Raw genomic sequence first — 26,580 nt, 5'->3', positions numbered from 1 at the left:
TGGATCACATCTATGTTTTAGGGTTCAGAAGCTCTGTTAGCACAATCTCATGGGCTTTTTTAATAGTTTTGTGCAGGCCCTTCTCCCCAGATAATTAGAGTTTTAACCATATGTGACTTTTCAGTCTAAAAGCAGACCTGATGTTGACTGACAAGCCCTTGTTTCTGCATTACACCACTGTTACAACCAGATGAGGTGTTCAGATGAACCATAAGTAATGGGTTTAAATTCTTTGGATTGTACAACTCACAAAACTGTGGAATGGCAAATCTGCTAATAGCTTTTAGTTTCAGACAGTGGATTTGTTTTAAACTCTCCTAACTTCAGGCTTTACTGCAGAAAGTTTTAGAATTCCTGAGAGCTGGACTGAATCCTTTTAAATTGAAATTAGAATAATAGCTCTTGGGCATTTACTGCCTTCAAGTTGCTGTGGAAGTAGTGTGGACGTACCTAGCTATGGTAAGGGTGAAATGATCTCTACAACATATCAGTAAGGCACCTTATTGGAGAGCAATTTGGAGTCGTGGTTTGAACTGTTTCTCTACCTGCGTGGTAGCCATTCAGAAAGATTGAACAGCACTGGGAAATCTCAACCTCAAATATGGTTCAAGTCCCATCTTTAAATACTATGAGGAAAAATAACAGATAAGCTGATAGTATTATTTGTACTCTTTATTTTGAATATATGAATCTATACTGCTTCAAATCTCTTAACTAATAAAAACTAATAGCAACTACCGTTAGAAATCTTGAAGAACTGCCTCACGTTTGTCATAACTTTACTGAACAACAAATCCTGAGGTGGAAAACAGCATTCACTTGATGCTTTCATACATCAGGGTGCATTCCCAAGTGTAAGAATCAAACCAACCTGGATTTCTTGGGTTTCAAAACTATATGCAGTACCTTTAGATTAAGACAGCGTCATGAAAGAAAGAAAATGCAAACCTGTAAGATAGTCACATGCTTCACATGCTAAGAATACTATAAGACATATAAACAATTTTAAACTAGTTTATGATGTTTTCCATTCATTTTTAATTCTAGATCACTTTGTCCTAATCTCCTTAATCTTATCAGCTTACTTTTCCTCAAGGCTGTTTCAGAGCTGTCAAGAGGCCCTTACATCACAGCATGTGAGTAGGCAGAGCACCCTCTTGAAATCTAAGCAGTAGAGTTTGTTCTGAGGGGGGCATCCCAAGAGCCACAGTTCTGACTAATTTCTCCTCAGGTCGCTGCTGGTTTCCTCAGAGGTCCGTGGGACTCTCCTTCACCTGGGAGCAAGTCAGCAAATAACATGGAAGGGCTTGAAGACTGTTGCAAATGACAAAGGTGTCAGGATTGCTTATGTCATCTACTAAGCTGTCATAAAACATACTGGCATCTCCTTCCACTGCTGGTGGCATAATGTAAGACTGCTTGCCTTTAGTGTATAACCCTGTTAGTACATCAGCCTCAAACACATAGATTTTAGAGTCTGTTTCCTTCCCGTCATCCTCGATTAGGCTGTTTGGGTTCCTTTTGAAGTAGATGCCAGCTCCGTATCTTTGGTCTGGAAAAGAAACAAAAAAAATATTAAGGAAAAAAGTCTTTAACATTTGGTTCTTTTTTTGGAGTGGTAGCACTGAAAGTTTGCTTCTCATCAGGCTGCTGAATATGTGCATGTGCAGCAAGTAAACAGAGATTTGGACCTTCTTTAAAGACTGCTGCAACAAAGTAAAACTTGGCCGTGGCATTATTTGTACGTTAACAATTTTGCAAACGTTGGTTGGGTTAGAAAGGAATCCAGGTATATCTTCCCAGAGCCTTGCTGACTGCAGTGTCAGGACAGAAAGCAGTAAGCTCATAAGACTCTTAATGCTGGTAAGAAGCAGTTCTGGTGCAGCATAGTCGTTATTTCTGATTTTAATCCAACTTCAGCTGTCAGTCACTGTTTGTTTTGATTAAAGATGTCGAGGCAAATTTTATTACCTGTTGGTGGAGAATATATCCTGTGAAATCCAGTTTGGCATACCAAGGTACAGAACTGAGCAGGAACACGCTGGTATAACTTGTGGGAGCCTTTGGAGGTAACTCCTTTTTCTTCTAGATTTTTTTTCATTTGTTGGAATGCAGCAGATAGAAGGGGATTGTGTATTTTTTCAATCTGTAACACAAATAAGCAAACAGACAATTACCCATGAAATGTGCAAGTGCTCTTGTTCAGGCTATGCACTCCAATGCAAGAAACTGATTTGGGTTGTATGCATTGAGCAGCAAGCAGGTAAGGTATCTGAAGCGTGCAGCCAATCCCCAAAAGAACCATGCCACTATCCAACACCTCTCACTGAAGTCAGTTGAAAGCAGTGAATATATGTTTTGAGAACTTGCATTAAGTTCAGATATCTCAGTTGAGATTTAATTTTGCCATGTATGCCTTATTTACCTTAAGGATGTGAAGCCCAGTCCTTTCAAACTGTTTCTGTCTGTCCTTAAATGCCTGAAGGTGTGAGTCTACCTGTAGCATTTGAAACTGTCTAGTAGAGTTTGTCTTGTCAAGGTGTCCTTCTGAAAGCTGATCTGTGTCTGGTTGGCCTGGAAACAAATAAGGAAGTAAACCAGTTATGGTAATAGCTGAAGCGAAGGCAATGTGGAAGGTTCCAATACTCCTTTTGGTAGTTCAGTGAAGAACAAGGAATGTTAAATATTCTTCGAAGTAATGCCAGAGATTAATATTGAGAGGAAACTATGTGTATATTCATAATATTGTTGCTGTGAGTTGCTGAGGGCATAAAGCTAGCAACTGGGCTTTCAAGGGCTTGTATGGTGAAAGCATGGTATTATCAGCAGTTAACCTAGTGTTCAGTGAATTGAGTGCATGTCTGTCCACTCTCAGCAATACACAGGTATAAGCTGCTGCTTAATTTACCTTATTTATGTGCTTATTTACTTAATCACTGGTTGACTTTACACACCCGTTAGTTGCAGCAGTTCCTCTTGTTTGGCTGTAGTATGCTTTTGCATAAAAAGCAGTAATTTTTCAGTTGCGAGCACTGCATCAATCACAGCATCTGGGGGTCCATGAAATTCCAGGCTTGCTTTCCCATCTTTCACTTTTTCTGACACAGACACACTAGAATGTTTCACTCGAGATAGTTCTGCATATTCCTTTGTACCAAGGCTAAAAATGTAGTTGTTTTCAATGACAGCAGAGTGACTTTCCTGAGTTTGTATCAAGCTTTGGATCCATAATTCTGCTGCTTTCAATGAGAAATGTGTCTTCCCCTGAAGTTCAATGGCCAGTTTATTATCTGTAGTCTCCTTTATGCCTTGACTGCTTGACTCTGTACCTGGAACAAAAGAGTGAAGAACTTTCAAGTGCTGTCATCACAAATTCCTATATGTAATCCCAAGCATGCAGTCAAGAAACATTCTGCTCTTCTGATCTGCTCAAAAAGGTGGTTAGATACCAGAAGATTTCCTTGAAAACAACAAAGCAACACATAGAGTTTTGTGGGATTTTTTTTGCATTCCTTTAAATGAATCCAACAGGTTTGGCTAGGGCTGGTGTTTGTTTTTTTTTTTTTTTTTTTGCTTGAAAGACTTCTAAAGAAGTGACCAGCTTCATTCCTGTCAATGTAAAAATGACAGGTCTCAAGTGATACTGACAAGTAGTGCCAAAATTAACAATGACAGCATATCCTTCTGAAATTTTGCTTTGGAACAGTAAGATATCTGGTATATTTTTTTCATAAGCAGGAAGTAATCTGTGCTGTTACACACTTTATTCATACATATCCTATATTATGGCTGAAGTGACTGCATGACTTCTCTGTTCAAACTTTTCCTACAGCAGTTACATCACTTTGGTGACTTCTAATCAAACATAAAGGAACTTCACTTCTCTGAACCGAAAATTTAGCCATAAGGTGATCCATCACATGCAGTCATCAACTCCACTGACTGCCATCAAGGTCCTAGCCAAAAGCAGAGCTATAACAGAAACCTAGTGGTAGTAAGCCAAGGGACTTGTGTCTTGGCACTGTATTTCTCACATGCTCACATCTTCTTTGCTTGTGACAATTAATGCAGTTACTAAGTTGTTTGTAAAGGAATGTGATTTCAGATCCTTAGATCTGGTCTGCTCATTCACTTGAAACACCCCCTCTGTTCATTACTTACTCAAATAATCACTTCTGTTGTTATTCTTTTCCAGTTTGCTTGCTGCTAAATTCATTTTTTCCTGGAAAATCTTGAAAGAGAAAAGTTTAGGAGCAGTTTGCAACCTATTAGTCTCTTCAGAAATCTGTTAGATAAGCAGTTGGCAGTTGTAAGCAATTCTGATGTTACAGCTAATATTTGTCAGCTTTAGCCAGAATTTTATTTCTGACTCTTCAAATGCGCTGTTGCAATTCCAAGTCCCTTAAGGTAACACATGCACACATTAAACAGCACCTTTCCCAATCCCCCATGGCTCTGGTGTCACATGGAGCTCACAAAGCCACAGCAGATGTAATTACATTATTTGCAGGTTAATGTTAATGAATCTTTACTCAGCTTTAAAACAGAGTGTGCCCCCTTCCTTTGCCTCAACACTCCTCGTTATGGAAGTTTGTGAGAAGCCCTTCTCTGATAGAGACTTCAAACAAAAATATCCCTCAAAGAAATGTGCTGATGAAGAATATGCTTACTCCCTAACTAGCATAGTTAAGAGTAGACTCCTTGCCATAAAACTGCTGGCAGATGTGACATATTCAGAGCTCTCTCTCCCTACTATCAGGTCACAGGGTGATGACAGGTTAGTGAGGAAAAATATTTGTGAAGAATAATATCTCATGCTGAGAGGCAAGTAGTTTGCTGAGGAAATAGCCACTCACAAGTGTTATAAATAGCATGGAATTCACATTATTTTAGCTTGTAGTCATCTGGAATATTTTTACAGTTATTTTGGGTTCAACTTATCGGTAGTTAGCAAGAAATGTATTACTTGATAGGTAGCGTTGTCATCTGGGCAAAGGACGAACTGCACATCTATTTTCTTCTCAGGATATTTCCTGGCAAATTCTAACACCTCTTCAATCATGGTCTCTGCCACCGTAGCCTCAGGCAGCATCAGTGACCAATTCTTTTCTGGAAAGGAAATTGAGGGCGATGGATAATCCCGAACAAAACACAGGCAATTGTTAACTGCCTCCTTCAGTTGCTGCAGGAAAAAGAAGTGGTTTAGTCCTCACATCACTCAATGTTAAAATCTTCAATTAAAATCCAGTCTAACTGATCCTCACCTCGCACAGTAGTACCACGTGGTTAAATTGCGGCCATATGACGTGAAGTACAAACTCACAGGGTAGATTATACCCTTTTGTTACTATTATCTCCTTATAATAGGAGAAATGCTTCAGCTGAGACAGAATTTCCTCCTGAAGGGCTGGGCCTGCTTTTTGCAGCATTGGTGTTGAGATCTGAGAGCAAAACGTGCCATCCAAAGACACAGAGCTAACAATAGCTGTAGTCTAGAAGGAAAGAATTCAAAGTTTCAGGAAACTTCAAGTTTACTACTTGTAAGCTTAGAATAAAGGTACCTCTTTAATGTAAGTTACATTTACTAAAAGCAAATGCTCTTCCTGTGATGCAGCTGTCAGTCCAATGCCTCTGTTGGAATACTATGACTAAGCTCACATCTTTTGCATCAAATTTTCTGTCCAGCAAATTAAATGCATCGATTTGAATGTTGCACTGTTTAAAGGTAAGGTGCACATCATCGCCTTGCAAGTTATTTTCAGCTGACAGCTGTAAGAATATAAAATACAGAAGACAAGACAGATTTAACTTCTAGGGAATGCGTGGTAAAATGAGAACTCCTACGATGTTATTAGAAGATTAAACATAATATATTTATTACTAATCATCCAGTATTTTGCTGCTTACTGTAATCCCATAGTAGCATGTATGCTAGAAAGAAACAATGCTATTAGAAACAATTCTAATGCTCAGTACCCATTTTAAATAATAACTGTTTGTGGACAGCATTTTTTTACCCTTTCTAAATTCTCATCAAACTGAGTGGGCCAGTACAACGCGTGTTCTGCCCTTTGAGGTTCCAAAGCCTGCAGAGACTTGGAGGCAGCTCTGTGTTCGTCATGTTGCAGGACAGACTTACCTTTTGATCTTCAATGTGTCCCTTTATGATACGCAATTGAGTATTTCCATGTTTGATGACAGGTGCAGGCAGGCTTAGTGAAGCTGGAACAGTCTCCTGCAGCGAGCTGCCTTCACCCAGAAACATCTCACAGGCCCTTTTTATTTCTGCTACCGTACGCTCACAGATGTTCACCAGATGGATCTCCTTGAGGCAGCTTGGCGTAGTCTCAACAAATAGCTTTATAGATATTACAATCACTTGAGCACACAAGTTAAGTGGGAAGCCAAAAACCCCTGAGCTCATTGCTGGGATAGCCACAGACTCGATGTTGTTTTTTGGGTCACTGGCGTACTTCAGAACATTCACAACAGCTTCCTCAAGTAGAACACAACATTTATCCTTTTCACATGGGTACCACCTTGGACCAACGGCGTGGATAATTTTCTTACACGGAAGTTTCCCTCCACCTGTCACTGCTATTTTGCCGGTTGCGACTTTCCCATATTTTCTAATAAGACTTCTGCTTTCCTCTACTATTTCTGGCCCTCCGGCATTCACAAGAGCTAAAGCAAGACCTCCTAAATGGTCCAGGCTTTCACTGGCTGCATTCACCACAGCGTCGACCTTGTGACTTGTAAGATCACCCTTATAGACCGACAGGTGAATTCCCTGCTTTAACACTTTTCTGTATACTTCAGCAGCACATTTTGTACAGGTCACTGTACAGGCAAACTTTTTGTAAGTGAGATTACGTAGACTGTTCTCTCTTTTCTTAAGAACTTCGTAAGTATCTTTATTGATGGGGATTGTCACGGTGCCCTCATCCATTCTTGGCCCTAGGACATAGAATAATATAAACTCAGATCCAGTAAACCACTGACAAAACTTTTTATACATATACGAAAGCATTTTAGAGCTCCACATTTTATTATTGTCATTGCACACTAGTATTTTTTTATAGTATGATCTTTCGTCTCCCTTTTTCAAAGGCTTAGAAAGCACAACCAAGCAAAGAAATCAAAATACACAGATTGAGGACCTTGTTGTATGGGAAGGACTACACTAATAAGGCTATGCTTGCTCCACTTCGGTACCTTTTGTTCGCAATTCCATCCATGTCACCACTCCATCTGGTAGCTCCACCTTTCCTCTCAAGATTCCTCACAAGTGAAAAAGCTTTTATTTCTGGTCTAAATCTCCTCTCCTTTAGTTTGAAGCCCTTTTCCTTTATCCTATCACCACAAACCCTGCTAAAGACTCAGTGCCTTCCTTCTTACAGCCCCCTTTTAGTTACTGAAAGGCCGCTCTCAGCTCTCCCTGTAGCCTTCTCTTCTCCAGGCTGAACAGCCCCAGCTCTCAGCCTGTCCTCATAGCGAGGTGTTCCATCCCTGGGATCATTTCTGGGGCCCTCCTCTGGACATGCTCCAACAGCTCCACATCTCTCCTGTACTGAGGACTCCGTTTCTGGATGCAGTGCTCCAGGTGAGCTCTCACAGCACAGAGCAGAGCAGAGGGGCAGGATCCCCTCCCTCGGCCTGCTGGCCGCACTGCTTTTGATGCAGCCCAGGACACGGTTGGCTTTCTGGGCCACGAGGGCACACTGCTGGCTCATGTCCAGCTGCCATCCACCAGTACATCCAGGTCCTTTTCAGCAGGGCTGCGCTCTGTCCTTTCGTCCCCCAGCTGGTATTGGCCCTTAGCTCTGTTGAACCTCGTGCAGTTCTCCTGGGCCCACTGCTCAGACCTGTCTAGGACTCTCCGTGCTGCTTTCAGCTGTTCCATGACATCGCTTTCCAGTTGCAATTTTCAGTGAAACACAGCTGCCAGATGGCAAAGGGAGAGGCTTACCTGGACCGCGCTTGTCTTCCGGGCTCTCTGACTGTTGGCTCTGCCAGAAAAACAGCACAGAGAAAATACGTTACCGTACACGGCACCGAAGCCGCGCGGTGGGCACGCGGAGCCGGGCAGTTTCACCTCCCCAGGACAGCGGCGCTGCTCCGCAGCCCGAAGCCCAAGCGTTCCTTGGGGCGCGGCGAAACGCGGAGCCGGGCCGGGAGAACCGCCTCTCAGCCGCAGGTGAAGCTCCTCAGGCTGCACCACCCCCAGGCGGAAGCGGCCTCGGATGGCCGTTCTGCAGCCCGGGCCGGCTGCGTCCCTTCTGCGCCCAGCGGCTACGCCCGGCACCCGCCCGCCCGCCGCCCCGCACCCGGCTCGGCCCTCACCGGCCGCTGGCTGCTCGGCTCCCCGGGCCGCTCTCCTACCTGGTAGATGCCTGTCACCTCAGCGTCGCCGCCGCTCTCCGGAGGAAAGGGGCCCTGGGCGGGGAACCGAGGGAAACGAAAGCGAAAGCGGGCGCCGGTCGGTCGGCACCATGGCGGTACCGCTGCTGGTGCGGCTCTGCCCCGCGCCCGACGGCGGAGAGAAGGTGATGCTGAAGCTGCAGAGCTACTTCCAGTCCCCCAAGCGCTCGGGGGGCGGCGAGTGCGAGGTGCGGGCCGGCCCCGAACCCGGCACCTATCGGGTGTACTTCCAGCACGAGCAAGGTACGGCCGGGCGGGGGGTGCGGCATGGCAGCCGAGAGGCACCATCTTGTGGGTGGGCGAAGGGTCCCCGCCGCCCTTCTCACGAGGCTTTATCGCACCTCCAACGCCCGCAGATAAGCAGAGAGTGGAGTCCCGCGCGGATCACGTCTTGGAGCTGGGGGGCAAAGTGCTGAAGGTCGTCCTGCAGCCCTTGGAAGTGGCTCGGAGCAAAAGCCCCGCCGTGGTGCAGGCAGACCGCGGCCAAGCCCAGCACCTCTCCCCGCCGGGATCTGCGGAGCTGCGAGCGACTCAGGGACACCGGGATGGAGCAGCAGAAGTGCTGACCAAAAAGGTACATCGGGGAGAGCCGTGTGGAGCAGCACCGCTGTGCCGCCGGTGTCCTGCACGGCCGGGAGGGAACGCCGAGTGCTTTATCGTGCTGCTCTCCATCACGGTTCAGTATGTCAGAGCACTGCTCACCCGTGCTGGCTTTGTCAATACTGCGGGGAGCGACTTCAGAGTGCTCTGCCACAACCCATCTGCACGTCAGCATAAAGCACATTCCCTAGCATGGTTCTGGCATTGTCAGGTTTGGCACAGCAAAGACTGCTCCCAGTGGTGAGACCTCTAAAACTATGGCAGAGTACCTCAGTCTTACAAAAAACCTGCTCTCGCAGACAACAAATGGCCTTTCAGACCCTTTGAACTAAAAGTCATGCAGAAGAGATCGGCTGTGTCCCGGGGTAAGCCATAGAGCTGTGCTCTGTGCTGTGTGAGGCTGCCATGGCTCTGCCAAGACAGATATCTGGCCCACAGAGCTTGTCCTGCTCTGCATAGTAGCACAGATGAAGCTTTTGGAGCATGGCGTGCAGAACATATCATAACTACTTACATGTACATCATTTTTGTATACCCGACATAAAAGAAACACTATACAAGTTTGTCAGTACTAATGTGGCCCCATGCAAAGTTGCATTGAGCTTTTCCTTACTCAGAACTTAGAAGTACCAAGCTGAGAACCTTAGGAAATGTGTGTGTGTATATATATATGTATATATATTTAGATATCTTCTTGTCTTCTCTTCAGATTTTTCTTACAGTGTCCGCAGTGTTGAATACCAGTATGTTCACTGAACAGCAAAGGGAGAGAATTGCTATTATTTGTCCAAACTTAAGAAGAGAAGGAAATCCTGACGTTGATGGCTCTGAGAAACTGACAGGAGATTATACAGATATCGAAAAAGCTTATTGTTACTTTAAAGACGTCCTTGCAGGCAACGACCAACACTATGATTTCCTGCATTCTGAAAGTAAGAAAGGTTTGGAAGATGAAAATGGTCTGAATACCAAAGAAATGAATACACTTACAGTTCCATCAGCTATCTATGAATATTTCTGTCATACATGCAAAGAACAGATTAAAGAAATGCATAAACGTTTTGGAGTGTGGGTAAAAAGTAAGGATTGTTACAATGGGAACACATCAATATCCTTCCTTTCTGATACAAGTCCCACGTCAATACGAAGAGCTATTGATTTTTTTACCAGCGCTTTTCAGAAGGTTGCCAAAGATGTGGCACAGGAAGACATTCCCATAGCAAACATTCACCAGTTAGATGAGACAATAATGAAATTAAATGCTAAATTTACTAATCTTCTCATCAAACAGAAAGATAATCAGTTGCTCCTCCGTGGTCCAAGAAATGAGATTTTAGCTGCCAAAATATTTCTAGCAGAGGAAAAGGGGAACAACCAAGATGAAAAGGATACCAAAATACCTGAACTGACCACCAACGGGAATAGAATTGAAGTTGATGCTTCTGTGTTTAAGCTGTTGGCACCTGTGTTGAGAAAAGAAATTGAAGACATTGAAGAAAGCTTTGATGTTGTAATAGAAAAGACAGACAGCTCAGGTGGCCAGAAGGTGCTCTTAGTATTTAAACCTAGGAACAAAACTTCTGATATGCTTTTACATTCTATTGAAAGTTTCATCAATGGATTTCAGAATGCCTTTGCAATGCTAAGAAAAAAACTTGTCAGCTGGAAGCTTTCAGAACAGCAGAAAAGGAAATTAAATATGCTTCTGGATGAAAAGAAGTTGGAAAGCCTGTATGTAAAGCTTAAGAAGAAGGAAGACAAATTAGTTTTATATGGTTTACCAAACTATGTTCATGCTGCTGAAAAGCACATTATGTACCTTCTCAATGCTGAAGAGCCTTCAGAAACTAAAAAAAGGACACCACTGCCCTCTGATCTCAACAACCAAGAAGCTTCAGGAGTGTGGGAGAAATACGGTGCCAGGGAAAAGAGTAGTTACTCTTCCATGGAACAGGCTAAGGCAAAGACAGAAGACACCGATGATACGTGCCCTATTTGCATGGAGAAAATTAATAATAAAGAGATCCTGACAAAATGCAAACATGCGTTTTGCAAAAGTTGCATCAAAATGGCTTTGGAATACAAGCAAACTTGTCCTGTTTGTAATACTGTCTATGGAGTCATGCAAGGAGATCAACCAGAGGGAAGAATGCAGTATAAAAGGATTTCTACACCTCTCCCTGGCTATCCCGGTTGTGGTACTATCGAGATTGAATATGTTATGCAGAGCGGTATTCAAACTGTAAGTATATTTGAAGATTCATGAAGTATACTTTTCCCCCCAGCAAAACCAGTGCTGAGTGCAAAATTCAGTGTTTTTCCATCATATCTGAGCTGGAGAGACATTACTGTCTTCCGTACAAGTCTGCAAGTATGTAGTTCTGTAATTTTGAGTGCAATGAAGTCATGTTGTAGGGATCGCACTGGTAGCCCTCCATTTTGTATGTGGCAGGAATGAGATACCTGTCTGAAAACTGTATATTCAGAATAACTGCACTGAAATCTATGGAGCAGTATCACGTAAGTCACGTTGCGTCCTGAATGCATCAAAGATGGAGATAGAAAGTGCTGTAAAAGCTGGGATTGCAATTGCCACACTTGCAGAGAATTTGTGATATACAAAGTGTTTTTCTTTTGTTTTTCTACAAAACAGCAGAACCATCCAAACCCAGGGAAACCTTATTGTGGAATTATTCGGAAGGCATATTTGCCTGACAATGAGGAAGGGGTGAAAGTTCTGCAGCTCCTCAGAAGAGCCTTTAACCAAAAACTGATTTTCACAGTGGGGAATTCACGTACTACTGGTGCAGAAGATGTTATCACATGGAATGATATTCACCACAAAACCTCCATGTATGGTGGACCTGTGAAGTAAGTAGTCTTCTTGTTCAGTTATTATAGAACTTGTCAGTGGTAGCAGGAAGGCTTCCCTGTATATTTTATACACTATACCTTTCAGATTGCCAATGGCCCTGCAAGCCACTAGCAAATCTTATCAGTTGTGGATTATTACTTACGCAGTGATTGTGGAAGTACTGTGGATCCAGACTTGAACCATTTTCATAGCCTTTATAATGCTTTGTCAATGATTTACAGCTCGCTTCTGTGACTAATTGGGGTGGGGCACCCACAGACCCACGCCTCAGGAGAAGGGGAAAGGGAAGAAAGGCAAAAGGTATGAAGATGGGCCTGAAAACAGAACAGTGGCAACGAGCTAAGGGAAAAAACTAATTGACTGAATATGGTAGCAGTATGCAAGATAACACAGTAATACAATGTAATTGGAATTGAGGTTAATAAATCAAAGAAAATGAGAGTGTCCAAAACCGAAGGCCTTACCATAATGCTGAAGGCAAGATGGCTAAGGGAGCACACACTGCAGAGAAGAGCAGTAAGAGACGTCCTGTGACTTGTGAGCGGTTTTACCTTTCCCTCTAAATGGAAAAAGGAACGGTGAAAGTCTTCTGGGAGATGTAGTTCTTCTCTTTTGAGAACCAAGTGCCCAGAAATACCAACAGTCGATGCAACTGGAGCATTAACTCTTTAACTCCCAGTGCTCTACGTGATGTTACAGTATGGAATACTGATAACAAAAAATCATAAAACCATGATGTGCTTCTGGTTTAGTTTAATTCTGTTGCTTATAAAAACAGGCACTGGAGCACAGCTATCTGTTGAACCTGGCGGTGGTGAGAAAGCACAGGAACAGATTATCTCTGGAAGGAAAATAGATGTAACAGTCCTATGTCTCTCAAGCATGTCTCAGAAAGAACCATTCCTTGATGGTTACTTTCTGCCTTTAAGTCTTTCTGTCTTAACCATTTCCATGGAGAGAAATATTGACAGTGTATGATCTGGTGCTTTTTTTGTGCACAACAGTGAACACTTTGGTAAAATATTGGTTCATTTTGTAGTAACGCGCAAACCTGCGTGTCAAAACTGGGCATGTTTTAGTACTGAGAGCATAAATATGTCGCTTTCACATCTCAGGCTCCAGCCTGGAGATGAGAGGGAGGCTTGGAACAGTCTCTTCAGGGTTGTTACAGCCTCTCAGAGTCAGATGTCTTCCTGCAAGATCTAAAGGTTTGTGCTTGGAGTTACATTCTCCCTCCTGGGTGAGGATCATTAAAGAACAATAAGTTGTGTTTTATCCCCCACTCTGCTCATTGCTCTCTTCTTTCTTATCACCTGCTTCATACACAGGTTTGTTGATGAGCCATCTGAAAAGCAGAGGTGCCATTATGTTTGCCTTTTGAAGTCTCACACAGAGACCCCTTCTGTTAAAACCTGTTCTTAAGAAAAGTGCATACCCAAATGCCCAGTCATTTGCTAGTGAGACAGCTGGCAGCATAGAAAATGAGGCTCCTAGGGTCAGCTTGGGCAGCCAAATTCAGCAACTGTTTTGTTTTTAGTAAGCTTTTAGCTTTACTCTTTCTGTACCATTTATCTCACTTGTAACATGGAGTCTGTCTTCTCTATAGTGAGAAGCACATGCATAAAACTTGTGAATTATTTTAAGACATTCTGATGAGCAAGTTTTGTAGAACTGCCAAGTGCCTCACTGTACAGGTATCCCAAATTATTCTTTTCTTCTTCTAGTTTTGGTTACCCTGACCCTGATTATCTGAAGAGGGTTCGATCAGAACTGAAAGCAAGAGGAATTGAGTAAGGAAATGTACCAGCTGTCAACTCTGAAGTGTGATAACTCAACATGCAGCAGTTCTTTTACTGTTCTGGCACTACAAAGAGAGAAGTTGGTCTGTTCAACTGCTATACTTAAGTTACTTGTATTTCCCTGTGAGCTAAGAAAGTAATCTTTTCTGGTCAAACTGTGTTTGTTCCCTTTGTACGACTTGCTTCTGTGAACAGTGCTTCCCTATATGTACTTCCTCCCTTACAGGATTCGGGACCTGTGAGTCCAGCATCTGTCCTTGCACTCATCAGACAGCAGGTTGTGTGTCGTCTTCTCATTTTACCAGTGAATCTGATCTGCAGTTTTTCCCACAAGCCTTCAGCCTACGTGCTGGAGGATTTTTATGTGTGTGATGCAGTATCAGCTGTACATGGCCATCATCTTTTGCTGCTTTTTCTTTCCAGGGTAGAAATGGCATTAGTGGTGTGGCACTGAGAATGGTGTGTGATAGACTTTTTGTTTGCTGCTGTGTTGTTAACTGTGTCCAAAAAATGCTGAATGCTCGGAGAGCCTCCTTGCAACAAAAGGAAAGTGACAGTGCTTATGGCCAGCTCTGGTAATGAGCTTCTGACTCTGTGCCTCTTATTGTATTTAGGCTTAAACATCGCTTTTAAGTCAGCTTTGCGTGTAACAACACTGTTCTTCCCATTGCTTCCAACAAGTTTAAAACTTGTTGTTGTTTAAACTTTCAGTTTAAATTCTGTAATAAAAATATAATGCCATTATTGTTGCTGTTTGAGTAGGCTGCCAGTTGCCTCTGTGCTGGTGGAAGACAGGTTTTACCTGAGTAGCCGTAGTTTTTAATGAATCTAACTATTTGTATAGGCCATTGTGTGTAATAAATAAAATTACCACCTGCTGACTGTTGCTTTCTTCAGTAGAATATATCCCTCCTCTTTTAGAGGCATTTTGTTATACATATATATTATTTAGGAGCTTCCTAGCAAACAAAGTGATTTGGACCATTCTGTCTGTGGCTGAGAGCCAGCAGAGGAGGAAGAGTTCTCTCAGAGGAAGTTGCCAAGCCTTTATAGAATCACAGAATCATTAAGGTTGGAAAAGATCTCTAAGATCATCCAGTCTGTTGCATGCATGTTAGAACAACAACGGGTGTTTGTGCTGTGCTTGTTGCTTCTGATGTATTAATGTCTGTTGGGCTGTGTTAAGCCCACCAAACTGGGTGAAGACCATTCAGAAATGGAGCAGTTGGATATGGAACAGAGCCCCAAATGTTCTCCTCCGGGATGCCTTTTAAACCTCTGGTAAAAGTTTGGAGGAGGTCTGCTTACATGTAGAAAATTGAGTGTTGTAATCATTGGTGGACGGTGTATAGGCTTGAAGATGAGGAAAAACGGCCCACTCATGGGTTGATTAATGATAACACAGTGTTGCAGTTGATGCTATTCTGTAGAAAGGGAGGGAAATGGGACGAGGTCCCCCACGTGGATTTATTCTTTGAATTAAGAAATCACATGAAGGCTCTCAAGGACTGTGGGTTACTTTCAAGAGACCCTTCAGCAGCAGTGTGGGAGAAGGAGCAGCCGAGGGCTCTGAGGAAACGCTGTTTTGCAGGTAGCGTTGGGGAAACGTGTATTAGACGGGCACCCGGCGAAGGGTTGGAATTGTTGCTGAGTCCATCCAGAGTAACTTCTGGGAAATGGAGGGGAGGTGACCGCAGCCGAGAGGCCGAGGACGGCTCGAGGAAAAGCGCCATCGTGCGGGGAGGGGGAGGAACTGCGCCTCCAGCAGGCTGAAATGCACTACCCCAAAAGCTGAGCGTCTGGGCAGTGCTGAACGTGCAGACGTTACACCAAGCAGTACAAGGGAAAGACAGAACCCCTCTGCCTTTTTTGATGGATTGATAGCCATAGCTAGAAAACATACCGATTTGGATCCAGAGGCAGAGAGGGGAGCTATGCAATTGGCATGAATTTTTATTGGTCATATTAAGTGAAAATTACATTAAATGGAGGGGGAGGACTATCCTAAATCAACTGCTAGAAGCTGCCTGGAAGGTGTGTCACAGCAGAAAGAAGGTGGAGAAGGCTAAGGAAAGGAAGGAGAAAGGAAGTTGCTAGTGGGGCCAGAGCACAGAGCACAGGTCACAGAAGGCGAGAAGGGATCAGTGTTTTAGGAGGCAGCCTGGACCTGGGATGAAGAAGCCAGGTCCTCAATGTGTGTGTTTGGATACTGGAAAATGGAGTGCCCAGAGCAGGCACTGCTAAGGCAGGGCACCCAGGATCCTGAGCAGGGTCCTGAGCCTCACCCTGCAGTTTAACTTGAGGACTCTGTGAGAATTGGTGGGGATCGAGGGTTTAGAAATAGCCCCACTGTTTGTGAGAACCAATTAGCAAAAGAGTTGGAGGCCTGGCAGGAGAAACACGAGGGAGTGACCTTCTTGGAGTACTGTATGGGATCTGCAATATTCCCTATGGACCGCAGTTTAATGGTTAGGTAAAGAGGAATGATCAGAGTTTGAAAATGCACCTGAGACCCCCTGTCTTACTGTAAGGGCAAAGGTGTCATTAGGAAGGGTTCTATCTTCTGACTGCAGGTTTGGACAACACACAGAGCTATGCAAATGGCCGGGGTGGAATTGTGGATTCCTTACACAAGGGTAAAGAAGGCACCTAGCCCACAGAGGCAAGTGGAACATCCTGTGCTGCTGAGGCTTACACGCAGATGAACACACTTTGCCCCTGAATGATGGGAATCGAGATTACCTTTCTTTAGTTTGTGATATTGTCCTTTATATAATCGCTTGTTGGAGATCTGGATTGTGATTGTAAATATGATGTGTGACAGTGGTTCTAGCTGTACTAACCACAGTGCTGAATGCCAGTATCCATTAGCAGGGCTCCCTATTTGCTCCGATGGTTCTGGGAGTAAAGTGTAGGGAAACTCCGCTGATAGACGACGCTGGCGTTGTCTACCAAAAATGAGATCCAAAATACCAAAATTTTCCTGGATGTGGGGATGTAACCCGCGGGATGGGCGGAGCAGGGCGGTTCCGCTCTCCCCGGCGGAGAAACGAAAGCGAAAGCGGTGCGGCGGAGGGGCAGCGCAGCCATGGCGGGGCCGCGGCCGGGCTCCTTCCCGCTGCTGGTGCGCGGGGATTGGGGCACCGCGGAGCCGCCGGCCGCGCTGCGCAAGAAGCTGCTGCTCTACTTCCAGAGCCCGAAGCGCTCGGGCGGCGGCGAGTGCGAGCTGCGGGTGGGACCCGGGCAGCTGCTCGTCTGCTTCGCCCAACCCGACGGTGAGCCAGGATGGAAGGGGGGGCTGTGGCCACAGCGGTGCCGGCCGTGTGGGGGCAGCCCCCCACTGACGGGTGCGTGCTGTGTCCGCAGTGATGCGGCGGGTGCTGGACCGGCCGGCGCACGAACTCGAATGGGGACCCCGCGGGAAGCTGTCGCTGCTCGTCACCGCGCCGCCGCAGGAGGGCGCCCGTTCCCCGCAGCAGCCGCCCGCTGAGCCCGAGACGCCAGGTAAGCGGCGGGGCGGGGGTCCTTCGGAGCTCGGTGCTGCGTGACGGACGCCTCTCGCCCGCCGCCCCCCTCCTTCCTGCCGGGGCTCCGCGAGCTCAGAGGGCGCTCCTACAGCCGCGTGGTTGGAAAAAAAGGCAAAATATTTCAGCGTGTGACTTTGCGTGAAAAGAAGCGAATTTCACGCCGCGCTAGCTCTGGAGTACGCGCACTGAGCTTTGTCTTCGTCACTTACGCAGCGGCTGAGAGTGCGCTGTTATCTGCAGCTGACGAGCCCGTGCCGTCTGTGCCCACCCTCGCTGAGCACGATGCCGCCGCGGCCGCAGGATCGGGGCTGTCGCCGCAGCGCCCACCGCCTCAGGAAGCGCCTCCGGAGGGGCACGGTGAGTGTTAAGGATACCCGTACAAGGACCTTCCCGGCTGCCGCCAGCAGCACCTCCTCCGTGGGGCAGCGTAAAGACTCTGTCCCACCTTGGTTTGTTCTTTAGGGGAGGCTGAGCTGCGTAGATCACAGAGTTGTTTTCATCCTGATGCAAACTTTTGATGCAATTTTGCCTCATTTGTGTTTCTTCTTCCATATGAGGAAAATATGTCAAAGTTTCCTGCCCAGGGTGGGAAGAAGGGGAAAATGGCATTTTTCTTGTTTGTTTCTGCACGGAGCTAGGTGCCCAAGAAGCCTCGCAGTGGGAGCATCCATCAGCTGAGAAAACCGAGCTGGTTGTGGAGCCTGGTCAGATGGAGGCTGCCCCAGAACCGTGGCAAATGGAAAGCTCTGAAGCATCCCTTCCTTCCCCCTTAATTGTGCTTGAAAACGTACGGGAAACCATAAGCAGTTTCATGTTAACCATGCTGGTGGAGAACATCAGTGACTTGTCAGAGGAAGATGGTGACTTCACTGTGGAAATGATTCCTGAACTGCGGGCTGCTGTTGTTGCTTTTACTGGAAATGCTGGTAAGGAGGAATCTGGATTATGAGTAATTATGAGTTTTTCTTGCCTTGCTGCTTTTGTGTTCGTAGGAGGGAGTCCGAGTGGGAAGCAAACAATGTCTCCTCTCATGGGCTTAAGGAAAAGTCTCATATAGACTCTTATAGACCCAGCCCTCATTTCAAGGGATGCAATCAATGAGGTCTTTTATCTGTAAGGTATAAAGGCCAGTGAAAATAATGAATAGAATATGGGTGGGGCTGAAAGTCAGCTGTATACAAGCCATTAGAGGATACGGTGGGTCATAGAACAGATCAGTGATAAAGGTTCTACTTGCCAAAGTGTGTTGTGTGTAATAAGTTTGCATGGATTTAAGAGAAAACTGAACTGGTTAGGACAGAACCTTGTAAACACCACATCAGGCCTGCAGAACCTACTGTACTAAAAATTGGTTGGAGGTATGGAGAGAATTAGGGAAGCAGTAGCATCTTAAAGCTGTTCCCCAGATGCCTGCTGTGGAATTAAACCACATACTCACCTGATGCTGCAACACCAACTAGTTGTGGAGCAACTGCATGCTCATGGTGATTTGTTATTGTGGATTTGTTTTCTTTTTCTGCTTTATTGGTGATCATGATGCAGGCATCATCCAGGTGAGAGAGGGATTTGTCTGCCTCTGCTTCTCACCAGAGAGAAACTGAGGGGTGTTCTTGTTCCTGCCAAGACTTATGGGTATTGTTATATATATGGGCTTCAGTAAGTGGTACAGTGAGACTCAGAAAAGCTGTAAGCCAGCACCATGGCTGATGATGATGTGGAGTTTTCAGAAGAAACTGATTAAATTGACAGCAGGAAACTGATTGCATCTGTGACTGATGCTCTGCTTGAGCCCTTAGAAGAACACAGTGATTTGGGTTGAGGAGAGGTCAGGTTGGAAAGAAAGAAAACATTTTTCTGTGCAGGAAAGACAGAATGTCTCTAGAAGGCAGGATGTGATGAAAAGAAGTGATATGTGAGTCTCCATCAATTTTGTGGGAATGGCTGTAGTACTAGTAACACGTAGGAATGGAGTTGCTCTGAAATCTTGAAGTTGTCAAAGAATTAGTCAGTGGCATAACTAACCAAATAAGCTTTTCATCTTTGAAAAGCTCATAGAGTTTTCTGTTGTAGAAGATAGAAAGGATTTGCCTGTTTTCCTGGCCCATTCCCAAATTTTTGGTGTAGACTTGAGAAAATATGTGGATCCTTTAAAACACTTAGATACGTGTTTGCCTGACCGACCTAGAAGTGGCTAGCCTGGTTTTTAGCATGATGATAACAGGGTGGGAAATAGCAAAAGCATAGAACGAATTTATCATAAAACTGAAAGAACCAATATTTAAACCCAACTTCCTTCTGACTGTGTATTAATGAATTTGAATTTCACTTTCTTTTGGGGTTGAAGAGATCAAGTGCTACTGAACAAAGTCTGAGAGAGCTTTTGGCTGTGGTAGATGTGCCTCAGTAATTGTGACCAACCATTTGGTGAATGATAGATAACAGAAACTATTATCTATTCACACTGGATGTGTGGCAAGATGTAGCTGTATGGGCACCGCTGTGTTGACAAATGGCTTGTAATGCAGTGACAGCCCAATTATATCATAGCAGAGAATGAGCTGCTGGTTCAATCTTGGTTGGTTTTTCCTTTATTTCTCTTTCTAGCTACAGCAGACATTGTTAAGAAGTTAAATCGAAGCGAAAGAGCAAAGAAGCAGAACTTAAGTGCACGTCTCCTCGAGTTAACAAACTGTATTAGAGCTGAAAATATACCACCTAACACACCCAGTGACTATATATCCATCTACTTTGAGAACAAGAAGAATGGAGGTGCACAAGTGGTGGACGTTCTTCAACTGTGTGATGAAGGTGCAGCTATCATTACGTTCAAGAACCATCAAGGTAATGCGGAGGTGCTCAGCCCTTATTTCTTTGTGGTCCTTTCACTTAAAGACCCAAGTGTGAGTTTTCTGAAGAGATGGCTGCTTTGCTCTGATGGACTAGCATAAAGAAGCTGTGACTTGATAAAACGGAGTAGTAGCCCAGGCAACTGAGTTAGGCAGTTTGAGTAGAGTACAACAGATGGGGACAGAGGCAGTGCTGTGCTGTACATATTTTATCTTGGAGGTAGGCAGTGTTAGTTCGTAGCTGCCTCTTCCTAATTTAGCTTTTGGCATTTGAAACTAGTAACTCTTCAGTAATTTGGAGTTACTGCTGTCTGAAAAGGGAGGAGGATTCACGTAAAACTCTTCTTGCATGTGAACATTATAGTAAGCAAATATTTTTAAAGATCTTTGGGTTTACATGTTGGCAATAATAATGTTTTGTTTGTTTTAGATGTAAACAATGTCTTGTCAAAGCAGCACTCGCTCAGCAAAAGACCGATATCTGTCTATCCTTACTATGTCTCGCTGGGAACAGCTCTGTATGGAAAAGAAGGGCCACAAATAAAGAAACCAGATCCAGTTGCAGTGCCGCTGGACCCCTATATCTGGCAGTTCTTACGGAGAAAAAATAGCCTCATCGAAGCGATATGTTCTGAGATGGCAAATTGTCATTGTGAGATAGAATGGCCTAAAGGCAACTGTGCAGAGCCAAAAGTTATTCTGCATCCTTCAGCTGCTTTGTCTGAGAGGAAGAGATCAGTGGCTCAGTTGATCAGGACATGGAATGCGGTGGCTTCCACAACATTTTCATACAGCATATCGAAGTACAAAGTAGAGAAGCTTAAAGTAAGCGCAGAGGTGTGGGAAGTCATTAGAACCAGCATTAACCACAATGAACTTTTGATGATCTCACATCTTTCGAAGGATTTACTCGTTGTAATAGGCCACAAAGACATTCTGAAGAATGTTGTCCGAGAACTGAAATCGCAGATAGAAAAAGTCACCAGAGAAATTGAAAGAGAAAAGCAAACAACTGAAGAAATAGTGATTCTGAGTCCAGGGGATTTTGCAATTTTGCAGAACATCGGTCTTGAAGAAAGGATTCGCGTGGAATTCCCAACTCTGCAGCTAACTTACGATCATTTGCAGAAGATAATTAACCTATATGGACTGCGTGAGGAAGTTTATAAAGTGAAAGGGGAGATATTGGTTAATATGCAAAAAATGGCAAAAAAAAACGTTACTCTCCACCCTTTTGTTTTCCAGTTTTTACAGCGTATTGATAACGAAACCCTGTCACAGAGCCTGTTTTTGTCAAAACACATCAGTGCCTTTTATGAGCTTGGCCCAGATGCTGTCCTTCTGAAAGGAAATGATGACGAAACTCTCCTAAAAGCAGAAGAAGAGCTAAAGAAGGAACTGGACTACAAAAGCATTACTTTAGAAGATGAGTCCATCCTCCAGAAGGAGGAATGGACAGCGCTCACTGAGGAGAACTGCTGTAATGCAGCCGTAACAGTCACTCAGAAAGAGGGTGAGATCATTGTTGCTGGTTTTTCTCAAGCAGTAGCGAAAGCCTTTGAAGAGCTTTTTAACTTTGTAGATGAGAACACGCAAGTACAAAAAGTCATCGGAGGAAAGCCAACCGTAGTCCTAATGTACATCGAGAAAGAGAGGGCCTCTGTCTTGGATGACTTAAAGAATAAAGGTGTGAAAATTGACTTCAGTAAAGTTATATCCTTGAGCGGACCGAGAAGAGAGGTGCTGAAAGGAACTACCCTGATTGAGCAAATGCTGTCCGGGCTGCATTACAAGCGTGTGGTAATTAATGAGCCAGGAGCCAGGTCGTATTTCAAAGAAAGAGAACGTTTTTTTGCTGCCAGTGTGAAACATGAGTGTAACTGTCTAATCAGACTGGAAGAGCAGCCAGAAGAGTATCTGGAAGAACAAAAAGCACACACTAATGTAGGCAAGCGCTATACACAGATGACAGTGCAGGGAGTTCTAATAGAGGTTTATAAAGCCAACTTGTGCACTCATCACGTTGATGTTGTGGTGAACGCTTCAAATGAAGACTTGAAACACATTGGTGGCCTTGCTTGGGCACTGCTCCAAGCAGCTGGCCCAGAGCTGCAGGCTGAGTGTGATGAAGTGGTGAGGAAGAACGGGCGTCTGCAGGCCGGGTGTGCGGTGATCACAGGAGCGGGGAAGCTCCCCTGCAAACAGGTCATCCATGCTGTTGGGCCCCGGTGGAAGGAGCAGGATGCAGGAAAGTGTATGCACTTGTTAAAAAAGACCATTAAAATGAGCCTGCAGCTGGCTGAAACGTATAATCATCGCTCCATAGCTTTCCCTTCTGTAAGCGGAGGGATTTTTGGCTTCCCGCTGCACAAGTGTGTAAATGCAATTGTGTCAGCCATCAAGAAAACCCTGGAAGAATTCAACGGGAAAAGCAACTTGAAGGAGATTCATCTTGTGGATATCATAGAGGATAACGTTCAGGCTTTCATCAAGGCACTGAAAGAAGTGTTTTCAGATGATGTACCTCTTAACGACCCCGTGCAATCTCTTAACACTCAGACCGACATTGTTCGTCAGCCTAGCAAAAGGACAGCTTCTCAAAGTGGCATGAACTTTGCATTGGTAACAACTGAGGAAGGCCTTGACATCATGCTGAAAAAAGGAAGCATTGAAGATGTCACAGTAAGTGTTTTGAGTGGCTGTTTGTCCGGGCTGATGTGAAGCACATTTTTTTTAAATATGTAAAGGGGAAAAAACGAAACAAAACTTTAAAAAGAAAGTACAGCAAACAGAATCCCTGTGTCCATCATCTGGATGTCCTGATTGCAAGAATGCAGCCAAAATACGGTGCTTGTGCAGAGACTAAAGCAGGCGCCCAGTGCCACTTAAGGAGTGTCCTGCCACAGGAGGGCAGCTTGACTGCTCTTGGACCCACCGTGTCCCATAGCAGCACAGCTGATCCATGCCTGTATTGCTGAGTCCTCAGCCCAAAGCTGCCCGGCTCACCCTGTGCCTGTAGAGTACTGACCGGGGGAATGGGGAATGCAGAATTATAACTTTTTGTTCTGTCACGTTGAAATGTATTCCTCTGTTAACGCAGCTTCTATACTGCTTCAAGCAGGCTCATGGTGCCAGAGCTAAGCATATGTCTTCTCTATTTTGTTCCAAAGCCTTGTTAACTCCAATTGCTGCCCTAGAACTTTACTTGCAAATCAGCAAGTAAATCTACTTCATGAATTGATGCAAACCTTTAAAATCTTTACTTAAAGCTGGAGTTATTGCTTGTGTGTTTTTCAGACAGATGGTGTTGTCATCAGTGTTGGTGGAGATCTACAGCTTGAGAAAGGACAACTTGCTAAAGCCTTGCTAAGCAAGGCAGGACCAAGGCTTCAGGCAGACCTACATGACGAAGGCCTGGGAAAATCACATGGTGAAGGATCTGTGTTCACAACAAAAGGTTACAGTCTGAGTTGCAGTTATGTGTTTCATGCTGTCGCACCTAGTTGGTCAGAGGGAAGTGAATCTGCAGTGAAGGTACAAGAGTTTTTATTTACTTAAACTCTTAATTTGAATGGGCTTTATAGAAAATTTAATGCAACTTCTTTGAAATGAGAGAGGCTATCCTGGGATATGAGTGAGTTTGGGCTATTTATTTAACTGTATTGCTCACACCTTGTTGTCTATCATGTTCTTTCTGATGTGCATAATTCCATGCTAAGAGACAGTACTTTCCCTTTTAGCTAAATTGCACATTCCAGAAAAACTAACTTTCAGTAATGGAAAAAATAATTGTGCTTTACAGATCTTGGGCCGGATCGTCACAAAATGCCTGCAATCTGCTGAGGAACTATCTTTGAAGTCCATTACTTTCCCAGCGATTGGAACAGGGATCTTAGGTTTCCCAGGTTTTGTTGTTGCTAAATTGCTGTTTGACACGGTGTATGAGTTCAGTAATAAAAAGAAAACCAATTCTCTTCGGGAAGTTCACTTTCTGTTGCATCCAAAAGATGTAAATAATCTTCAGGTGAGTTCCCATGCTTTTCTCTCTCAATTACATGCTATTCTGTTTGGACCTATCTCGTGGTATGTGGCCATGTGTTGTTCTCCGGAGAATCTGCAGGCTGCTTGTTGTCATATAAAGCATAGAGCAGTTTGCTGACAATCTCTTTTGCACGTAGCTTGTCCTGTACAGCCCTGCTTGCTTCCTGTCCTTTTCTATTCCTGGTAATAATGCAGATGAAAGTGTAATTACTCTTTTTATCTTATGAACTTGCTTGATTCTTCAATACGTAGGGCTCACCTGCAGACAGACCTGCTGCAACTTCTGCATAGATGTCTTCACTCTTGGGAAAGGAATACTTTCCACGGGTTTAGATCAAGTCTAAGAAGAATAATGATGTTAGGATTGCATGCTGGTAAAATTCTCCAGTGGAAAACAAATCAGTATTCTGCATCCCACTTTTTTTCAGTGTCACATTAGAACAGGTTTCTCTGCTTTTACTCACAGTCACTCCTTGTTAGTGCGAGGGTTGACTGTAGTTTCCTTTTCTAGGCATTTTCAAATGAATTTGAGAGACGGTGTGGCAATGATGTAGATGAGGCTAGCGAAGGCACAGGTAAGTTTGTTATTATTATTATTAACTTTTAAATTTTCCAGGTGGCGTATTCATGATAGATACTTAGATAAGTGATGAACATGCTATTCCCAAAGTCCAAGTGCGTGTTGTAAAGGCAGTATGTAGTATTTTCAGGATGAGCATAATGTCTGAAACAGTGCTGGCGATGCTAAGGAAAAAACATTCTTGTGATTCATTATCTGGATGTAGTGTCCACACAGTAAGGATAGCAGAAGGCACAAGTGAGGTTCTTTTCTTTTCCTGCTGCAGTCTTCCCTTTTCTTCTGGGAAGAACTAGTCAGTTCCTGGTTATGTGTCTTAACGGGGCCTCTTTGGAATGCTCTCAAAGCTACAGTCAGATCAACAGGGAAACCAACCTGAAATGTCTTCAGTGCTGTCCAGTCTAATGGGGCTGCAGAGCGTAGAAAATGAGTATTTGTTGAAAACTCAATCAAGTTTTCAGAAATAATGCATAGACTAAAAGTTGCTGTCATGTGTTAGAGAACCTGCCCAAAAACTCCCTTTGAGACAGGAGCAAAGGAGTGAGATTTCTATAGCAGGAATGTGGTAAAACAAGTTTGATTTTTTTGCTACTATTTCAGCGTAAATAGCGATGATGGGAGAAAGTGAATGTTGGTCTGAGAATCCCATGAGAAGGAATGATTTTCAGTTACTGATGTGGGCAGTGTTCTCACAGGTGGAGTCCAGAGATGAACTGTGGTCTCTGCAGGCACTGTACCCATGAATGCTCCTCTGCTCAGTGTCTGTATTTCTGTCCTGCAGCTTTCTTTGGTCCCGTTTTAAACCCAGCACAGGATGTATATGAAATGACAATTGGCTCCATCAAGTTCCAGGTGGCCGCTGGTGATATTACCAAGGAAACTGGAGATGTCATTGTAAACATATCAAACAAATCTTTCAACCTCAAAACAGGTATTTCAGTTGGTATTATGTGTGGATATAGTGCTTGTGGTTGGGAGGACTAGACAAGGTGAGTGGGAAGCTTTCTTGTTATTCTGAGCTACTGGATAATGTGTTTTAAGACTTGCAGAAAAGTGAAATTAATAACTTGAGTTTTTCAATAGAATCTTTTCACAGAACATCTTGTAGAGTAAAAAAGATGAACCTTATTGTGGTTTTTACCTCAGTGAAACTTTTTAGGTTTATCAAGATGTCTTTTTTTTTTACTTGAAAAGCATAAGCCTGAAATTTAAACAATACTATCTAATTATAATGTGTGCTTTTTCCAAAAATGAGAGAGAGTATGGAGTATTCTGATTCTGCCTTAGGCAGGAATTAACAGTACTAACTGTGGAATCGTATTCTTCTTCTCATTTAAGGTGTCTCTAAAGCAATTTTGGAAGGTGCTGGGAAAGAGGTTGAAAATGAATGTGCTGAACTAGGTACGGTGCAACTTTTCTGCCCTTTCTGAAGGCTCGCTTGCATGACGGGGAGTTGGTTGGAATTCTTTCTCAGTGCCTGCTGTACACCAATCTGTCTTATGCACTGTGTTACATCACCTATCTTTAATCAGTTAATGTGATATATGTAAAACATCTAGCAAGGAAGGGAAGAGGTATTTTCAAGTCAAAAGAGAGCATCTAAACCTTTGTAAAGGACAAGATCTCCCTATGATTGCATCCTCTAATTCCAGTAAAGCTTTTAAGTGATGTAGGCAAGTCCACAGAGAAGGCAGGTGTGAGTTGGGGGTGATGTTAGAGGAACTCTTAATAGAGAAGCTATGTTTCATTGGGAGTAACTCTGTGCCTGCAACTTCTTTTCTTATCCCTGAGTGAAAAAATGTTTGCCGTTGTCTTCAACAGCAACCCACTACTGTACCCTCTGCAGGACTAAGAGGGAAAATCTTTGCATCTGGGTTCCTGCCTTAAAAGAGGC

At 44.1% G+C, this 26,580-nt stretch overlaps 2 protein-coding genes across 3 annotated transcripts; one reads left to right on the top strand and one right to left on the bottom strand.

The window, feature by feature from the left end:
* Window positions 1-657: 657 nt before the first annotated feature.
* Window positions 658-8,724, bottom strand: PARP9 (poly(ADP-ribose) polymerase family member 9). 2 transcript variants are annotated; one of them, XM_042827459.1, is made up of 10 exons: window positions 8,383-8,724; window positions 7,970-8,009; window positions 6,140-6,957; window positions 5,265-5,492; window positions 4,967-5,182; window positions 4,162-4,231; window positions 2,955-3,329; window positions 2,426-2,574; window positions 1,972-2,146; window positions 658-1,552 (listed from the first exon to the last, which is right to left on the bottom strand). In XM_042827459.1, exons 1-10 carry the CDS (start codon window positions 8,707-8,709, stop codon window positions 1,248-1,250), a joined length of 2,703 nt encoding a protein of 900 aa, XP_042683393.1. In that variant the 5' UTR covers window positions 8,710-8,724; the 3' UTR covers window positions 658-1,247. The 2 variants fall into 2 exon arrangements, with proteins under 2 accessions (XP_042683393.1, XP_042683394.1); XM_042827460.1 differs by lacking the exon at window positions 8,383-8,724 and adding an exon at window positions 8,096-8,191.
* Window positions 8,725-16,783: 8,059 nt separating this feature from the next.
* LOC122164769 (protein mono-ADP-ribosyltransferase PARP14-like) lies at window positions 16,784-26,116 on the top strand. Its single transcript, XM_042827022.1, has 11 exons — window positions 16,784-16,970; window positions 17,062-17,199; window positions 17,436-17,579; window positions 17,861-18,148; window positions 19,827-20,063; window positions 20,499-22,750; window positions 23,366-23,602; window positions 23,871-24,092; window positions 24,621-24,684; window positions 25,468-25,617; window positions 26,025-26,116. Exons 1-11 carry the CDS (start codon window positions 16,784-16,786, stop codon window positions 26,114-26,116), a joined length of 4,011 nt encoding a protein of 1,336 aa, XP_042682956.1.
* The last annotated feature ends 464 nt before the right edge of the window (window positions 26,117-26,580 follow it).

This window comes from Centrocercus urophasianus, unplaced genomic scaffold, assembly GCF_019232065.1.
Source record: "Centrocercus urophasianus isolate 14NV4802_14NV808 unplaced genomic scaffold, USGS_Curo_1.0 seq_28, whole genome shotgun sequence".
Taxonomy (NCBI): Eukaryota; Metazoa; Chordata; class Aves; order Galliformes; family Phasianidae; genus Centrocercus; species Centrocercus urophasianus.
Note: the sequence above shows the minus strand (reverse complement) of the source record. Positions and strands in the feature narration are given on the sequence as shown.